Source organism: Salarias fasciatus, chromosome 23 (assembly GCF_902148845.1).
Source record: "Salarias fasciatus chromosome 23, fSalaFa1.1, whole genome shotgun sequence".
In the NCBI taxonomy this organism is placed as follows: Eukaryota; Metazoa; Chordata; class Actinopteri; order Blenniiformes; family Blenniidae; genus Salarias; species Salarias fasciatus.
In genome coordinates this window covers 19,709,198-19,716,665 of record NC_043766.1, presented here as the reverse complement: position 1 = coordinate 19,716,665, position 7,468 = coordinate 19,709,198, and the positions used below count along the sequence as shown (strand labels likewise).

Sequence of the window (7,468 nt, the reverse complement as noted above, 5' to 3'; positions counted from 1 at the left end):
ATTTGTTACGTTTTCAACTTCTCCTGTGGATTTGTGTGCTTTATTAGCGCTCAAAAGCATGCATGTGAGATTAATTAGTAAACTGTTTGCATGAATGTGTAGTTGAAGTATGTCAAGTGTTCTCTGCTGTTTGTGGCTAGAAATCAGTATATTAGATGGGTGTGTCTGAAATTTTTAATCATTGCATTGTTCTTATTTATTTATATACAAAAAAAAAAAATCCAAATTTTGGGGAGGGGTTATTGTCCATTCTTCTTTTATCTGAAGCCTTTCACAGTTTACACTCTGCAAAGGGATATTATAGAAAAAGTTACAGTATTAATCCTTAAAATAAAATGTCCACGTTTAAGATTTACAGGATAAACCCACAACGAAAGCCTATATTTGTAGCTATGTTGGCAAACAAAAGAAAAAAACTTTCATTCATCAAGCAGAGAGCTTACGTACGAATGTGACGTCAGAAAAATAGATACCTCTGATTGGATAACAGCACATCGTCACTCGGTGTATTTTCCTGAGCAGTCAATGAATCGGCGGAGAGCTCCTCGTCGCACGTGAGTAAATCCTGTTAATTTATATGAAATCAACCCCATCTTGGCCAGTGAAACTTTTAAGTGTTGCGTTCTATGGCCAGTTCGTCTCGTGATGTGAACGTATCGGAGAAAAGCACATATTGTCTGTGGCGTTTAGCCAGCTAGCAGCTAGCTAGCTAGCTAGCTAGCTGTAGTGTGTAAAGATCGACAGGAAGAAATGAACGATACTGTAGCGCTGACTGCATTGATGTTGTTAAAGCAGCACTTGTGTTGTTCCTGTATGTGTTATTCGTTCTGCGAAAGGTGGTATCGACACGATGTTGCTTATAAGCAGGACGAGACAGAACAACACCGATCAGACCAGTGTACCGCGAAAAGTTTTTGAAGCCCGAGTCCATCCATGTCAATACCTTGTTATGATAGGACTGGCCACACATTAAACGAGCAAGTACCGTCCATGCTTATTAGGATTAACCATCGTATTCAATGTGAATGAAATGTCTAAGAAAGTCCTGCAAACGACAGTGGTTTTCTGTGCTGTCATCGTTTCCATCACATTCCACATACTCTACGTGTTTTAAAACAAATGAGCAGCATTATATGCAGTAGCAACATACAGTAATGATCACACACTGTCGAAGTCACTTACTGTCACCCTCAAAATATTGTTTTATTTGACTTTATCTCATGCAAATATATTAAAATTCTATCAGCTCAGAATAATGTCAATACCATGAAATATTTGTGGTGTATGGTTCTTGACAAAATTACTTGCTCTGTGATTCTGTAATCTCAATCTGAAATCCTTGGAGCATACAGAAGTCATGTCTCTATCAAGAAAACTTCAATCAACACACCTATTAGATACTTTATCTAAAGAATGAAACCCTGTAATTACTTTACTACACAAGAACTTTTTTTCTTTAGCAGAAGATCCCATACTGTGGCCAAAAAAATGAGATTTTACATGATTTAAGTTAAATTTCTTTGTTAAAACGATCTTTTTCTCTCTCTGTCAAAAAGCTCTCATTCGCAGAGGAGCGAGGCTTCATCAAACAAACAGTGGATGCAAATCAATGAACAACAATGCCAGAGCAAAGACAAAGCGCATAGGAAAGAAGATGAGGAGAAGAGACACAGACTGCTGGGAAAGGAATCGGTACCCTTGGGGACTTGCCAGACCATGTGCCCTACTCATGAGCTACTGGATCGTGAGGCCAAGAACCGCCTCCATTGTTTTGAGATGTTGCGTGGAACAGAAAAAGATCGAAAGCCAAGGGGGGATCCACTACGGGCAGTCAAGGAGTATTCCAGGCCAGCAGCTGGGAAAGACTTGACTAACCCCAGTGCCCTCCGACCACCTGCAGTGTTGCTGAACACTGTCCATTACCTTATTGATGACATTGCAACTTCCCCAGGTCTGCATCCATGGACTGAGGCAAGTATTTACAAATGTTTGGGCCAATTTTAAAACTGAGTTTTTGTCAAAATAATGATCAAGTTCAATTTGATTCCAAGTGTTAACATATGAACATTTACAAGATGTCTAAGGATGTCCTGCACGCAGATAAAGGCCATCCAAAGTTCACGTTCACGTTTGTTTGTGCAGATTTTTTTTCTCCTTTTATTAAATCATAGTTGGTTCCAGAAAGCATTTAAAGTTTCACATTCACCAACACTTTTTAGAAATTGTTCCACCCCGTTTAGATGTGGATTTGGTAGTTATCGATATCCTCCTATCTCGATTTTATGGACAGTCACCTGCTCTACACCAGGGATGTCCAGCTCATTTTTTTGTTGAGCCCAATGGGGGCATAGTAGGAAAGATATCATGATAACTTAAAAACAAATCTTGAGTTTTCTTCATAATTTCAGATCAAACAGAAGCCAATTTACCTTTTTGTTGTTGTTGTTGCTGCGTGGGGCTGTGCATTTAATCGAGTCATGGACATCACATTCACCATTAGCTACATAGTGAGAATGGGATTGTGTTTATGTGAGCACTCCTTCCACAGTTGTTACCGCCACAGTTATTGTTTATTGTTCTTTCAGTTAGTACCACATACTTAGTTTTTCAATTCCATTGATTTTATCAAATTTAAAATGAGCTTTTTTCATGAAATGATCAAATGTTTTTATCTTTTTATCTCACCATTTGATCGTGTGTTCTGTTGTAAATAAATCCTTGCATCCTGCCTTTTTTCCCCCCCACATTTTCCACATTGTTCAAACTGTTTCGGAAGTGGGGTTTTATTGTTTGTAACAAGTGTTGGTTACATTACAGAACCTATTGGGAAACATGTTTTTTTAAAACCCTAATCCTATTGCACACAATTTTAAGAATTAGTCAACTTGATTGCAGCTAACGTTGATTTAACTTTTGTTGTATATTTTTGTTGAACACAGGCAGTTTTTGCCTGTTGGTTGGTTGAGCTATGTCTGAATTTGTGTCAAACATCTTTAGCTTTACTTACTCTTGCAAATGCGGTGCTACAGTAGATTAGTCTTCTCTGCATTGACGGCGCCGACTTTAGACTTTCACTCAAACCTCTGAGGGTGTGTATAATGTTTGACTTCATTGGCTGTGTATGTAGAGATAAAGAGACTGAATGTGTTCTTCTCTTCAGGTGTACAGCTTTGTCTTCGATCGGCTTCGTGGTGTGAAACAGGACATGATCATCCAGAGGGTTTCTGGTAAAGACTGTGTGGCAATTTTAGAGCTGACAGTGCGTTTTCTCATCTACGCCTCTTATCGGCTTTGTGGCCAGCCCCTGCGACTCTATGATCCACTCATCAATGATACACACCTACAAGAGAACCTTAGCTGGCTTTTGGATTGCTACTCAACAGAAACAGGACCGCATCCAAACCAGGAGGAATTCCAGGCTATTGGTTTGCTGTACAATCTAGGTTGGTGCCCATGTTTGATCATTTTCTCTTTGGTGGATTTATAGGTATAATCTGGGAATATCATGGATTTTTTTTTTAATTGTTCCAGATTGTTGTTGCATAAGTGGGTTGGTGTTTGTCATTGTCTGAAGAAGTTACTGAAGATTTGACCTTCCGTCATGTTATGTTTCAAAATGCATGCTGATTTCCAATGTCGGGGGCGAAGATTATTGGCTGACAAGGTCCTCTTGAATCATGGTGATGCTATTCATAATTCCTTACTTTGTCTTTGTGTTCTCCAGGTTCCCATCGTGCCGCTCAGCACATCATTGAACTCCCGGAGCAGCTCCGCAGCAGTCCCTCTGTCCGACTCGCTTTGTCCATCAATCAAGCTTTCCTCGAGACAAATCCTGTACGTTTGCTACGGCTGGCTCACAGGCTGAGCTTCCTGCAGGCATGCGCCCTGCATCGTCACCTCCCAACATGCTGTAGGGATCTTTTGCTGATTTACAGCCATGGATACAGCAACCGCAACTGTCGCTTCCCTCTCGGCAAATTGGCGCAGCTCCTGTCCCTGGACATGAAACTCACAGCTGAATTCTGCAGGACGTTTGGAGTGGATGTGAATCAGGATGACCAAGTGTTTTTCTCCAAAGGTGCTTTCACTGAGCCACAACAGAAACAAATGTATTGTCATCTCTGTCACAGTATTGTGTCTGACAAACAGAAAGATTTAACCCTTGGGAACATCATTCATGGCTGTGCTTGAGGCAGCTTCTTAAGGTACATGTAAAAAGTCATGTTTTTTTACCCCAAAGTATTTAAAAGGGATTTCTTAGTTTGCTCTGATTGTTTTTCACCAGTACTTGAGGGGACTGTTTGCCCACAGCTTAATATCTTGAATTGGTCCTTTTGAATTAAGTGATAAGGACAGGAAGGGCTGGATTAAGGTTGTTGGTTAGGTGATATAGACCTAATTCAAGATCAGGTGATAGATCTTTGCTCAACATAGCCAAAATTACAATTTTCAAGATTTTTTTCCCCCCCAAAAGGGATCTTTAATGTAAATATCTCTGGTACTGGTATTCAAAGCATTGGAGCACAAGGTAGTTTTATAAATTTGTTATTGATTGCTGAAACAGTATATTGTCTACAGACACAACATTTAAATGAAGTGTCCTTTAACAAAGGAAAAAGTCATACCTAAAAGCATTTCTTTGATTGAATGTAAGTTTGTACTTTATTCAGGGATAGGCATCAGCAATGACAGATGAAATAAACCACTGACAGTCTTAATTAAATAATTAACATTTTGATGCTTGTTTTGCTTTCTGAATGTGGTTTTGATCAAAAATTACCACCGTTTTGTTTACACAAGAGACACGTCCAAGTAGTTTTCACAGACATTTGCATTAAGAAAAGACAAAATAAAAACTTGTCAAATCTCAACAAGTGCTCAATACGTTTGCAGAGTGACACGTACGATATACACGTATATACAAATGATTGTACACCTGATCTTGAACTTGGTGACTGTATCCAACTTATAGGGATGAAATTACATCCATTTAAGATATTTATGTTGCTACTGTTGGGTGTTGATACTGTCTGAATGTTTCTTATTTTGTGAATAAAAATACTTTGCAGATGTGTTGAGTTATCAATGGCTTGTGACATATTTTAATAAACCTTAATACATTTTGTACAAGTTAGGGATTTTTTTTTAATTAAAATTAATAGTTACTTAAAGGTAATGCAGCTGTTTTGTTAAGTTTGGTTCTGATAATACATTTTATTTGGCAAAACCTTTCAACCTTTATCTAAAACAGGTTGATAATTTTACTGGTTTATGATATTGATATGAACCTTTTTGATGTCAAAAATGATGAAGCTTCATTTGAAGAGGGTATGCTCAAGTATTTATAACACTCACACTTTAAAATGGCATTGCACATAAATATATGCCTTTAAATCCATCATTAATGGCTCTTATATCACTCTCAATGTAAAAGTGACTTCATCCTGGCCACTAGATGGCCTGCAAGAGAGAACTAATCAGGGTCTCTTTCAGTGGTGGCTGGCCAATAAAGACATTTTCCCCTTTATTAGACCACTTGATAAGTGAGTATGAGTGTCTCAGCATCATTACCTTCAGATTTCTGTCATACCAGAAAAAAAATTTAATGATGGTTGTTTATTGGTAGGCTTTAGACGTTTTTTTATTGACCATGTGGCTACATGGTAGTTCTTGATGACACTTTAGCCAAGGCTTAGCTACTTATTTAAATTGCTTCAAACAGGGGTTCCTAACCCTTTTATCACCGTGGACTTTATTTTTCAATCATTATTTAGTTTTAAACTACATAATGGTCAGTTATGGAGATTAGGACAGAAGATTGGGGGTCTTTCTCATCTAAATTTGATTAAAATGAACAAAAAAGGGAGAAGGTATCTCCTTCCAGCTCGGGTCCTCTACCAGAGGCCTGGGAGCTTGAGGGCTCTGCAGGATCTTAGCTGTTCCTGGTCAGATGTTGTTCCTGGTGTTTCCTGGAGCCATGCATCCAGCTTGGGGGTTACTGCTCCCAGTGCCCCCATCACTCCTGGCACCACTGTTGCCTTCACAGCCCGTCGCATCTTCTCCAGCTGCTCTTTCAGCCCTCGGTATCTCTCCAGCTTCTCCTGTTCCTTCTTTCTGATGTTGCTGTCACTGGGGATTGCTACATCCATCACTACTGCTCTCTTCTCATGTTTATCCACCTCTATGTCAGGCTGATTGGCCATCACCTGCTTGTCAGGCTGAATCTTGAAGTCCCACAGGATCTTGGCTCGGTTGTTCTCCACCGCTTTCGGGGGTGTGCTTTATCTAGACTCTGGGGTCTCCAGTCCGTACTCGTCACGGATGTTTCTGTATACTGTGCCCTCAACCTGCCGTGTCTGCGTTTCCTTCCAGCATCTTGCACCCTGCTGTGATGTGCTGTACTGTTTCAGGGGCTTCCGTGCACAGTCTGCACCTGGGCTCTTGTCTTGTGTGATACACTCTGGCCTCTAATCATCTTGTGTTTAGGGCCTGTTCTTATGCAGCCATGATCAGTGCCTCTGTGCTCTTTCAGTCCTGCTTTTTCCAGCCACTGGTATTTTCTCTCTATGTCAGCTACTTCTTCAATTTGTTGGTGATACATGTTGTGTGTTGGTTTGTCTTAGTATGTGACTAGAAAATTTCTCAACTTGTTTCTCCTGTGCAATCACCTGCTGAATTTCTATTATCTTAATACAGCAGTACTCCCTCAGTTCTCAAGATAATTTAATCTTTGTTAATAGCCTGCAAGTAAATCTTGTAATATACTATCAGTCATGACTGACCACTATGCCACTTCACATCTAACTGATTCAGAGTGATATAATAACCATTTATGAGTGAAGCGGGTGTTTTTCAGGTGTGACATAGTGTGTGTTTGCTCACTGAGTTCCTGGAAGTTGATTAAGTCTTATTTCTGAAATATCAAATTGGACTATTCTGTTTCTCCCATCAGTCTATGGAAATCTTTCACCCCTTGTTTGCTATTGTTTCACTGCTGGAGAAATTTGGGGTTTTGGGAGGAAGATGCTCATTACAAAAAAATTGGAAATTTCCAATGAAATATCAGAAATCTCACGATAGCAGATTGACATCTGTGAAGATGTTCCAACGTCTAATACTGCCAAATATGTTATGTGTGAGAGAAAATTGAAACAAAGTATCACTTTTTTCAGATGTGATTTTTAGAGTAAATTTATTTGTTTTTTTAAGCCTTGACATTTTATGTGTGTGTAAGTTTTTTGTCTGTTTACACTCTGTAGCCACCAGCATATTAAATGAGCAAAATTGTAAATCATTCAGTCTGGATTGGCTCAGTACTATCCAGGTGAGTAGCACAACAGAAGCTGGTCTTGTATCAGATCACAGGGAATTCAATCTTTTTCAAACCCTTTGGGTCTGATTTTATAGGATCTCATTTAACTTTAGCTAAATTAAGCAAAATCATGTCCAGATTATGCTTCATGAGAAA

The 7,468-nt window shown here is 39.2% G+C and overlaps 1 protein-coding gene across 1 annotated transcript; it reads left to right on the top strand.

Moving 5' to 3' along the window:
- Positions 1–506: 506 nt before the first annotated feature.
- Positions 507–5,068, top strand: sac3d1 (SAC3 domain containing 1). The gene is made up of 4 exons (XM_030082733.1): positions 507–554; positions 1,557–1,971; positions 3,161–3,443; positions 3,725–5,068. Exons 1-4 carry the CDS (start codon positions 526–528, stop codon positions 4,189–4,191), a joined length of 1,194 nt encoding a protein of 397 aa, XP_029938593.1. The 5' UTR covers positions 507–525; the 3' UTR covers positions 4,192–5,068.
- The last annotated feature ends 2,400 nt before the right edge of the window (positions 5,069–7,468 follow it).

Bases quoted from the DNA above. Each gene is read 5' to 3' on its own strand.
- sac3d1 (XM_030082733.1), top strand. From the start codon at position 526: ATGAATCGGCGGAGAGCTCCTCGTCGCAC. The intron at 555-1,556 runs GTGAGTAAATCC...TCTGTCAAAAAG, and splicing joins CGGAGAGCTCCTCGTCGCAC to CTCTCATTCGCAGAGGAGCG. The intron at 3,444-3,724 runs GTTGGTGCCCAT...TGTGTTCTCCAG, and splicing joins TGGTTTGCTGTACAATCTAG to GTTCCCATCGTGCCGCTCAG.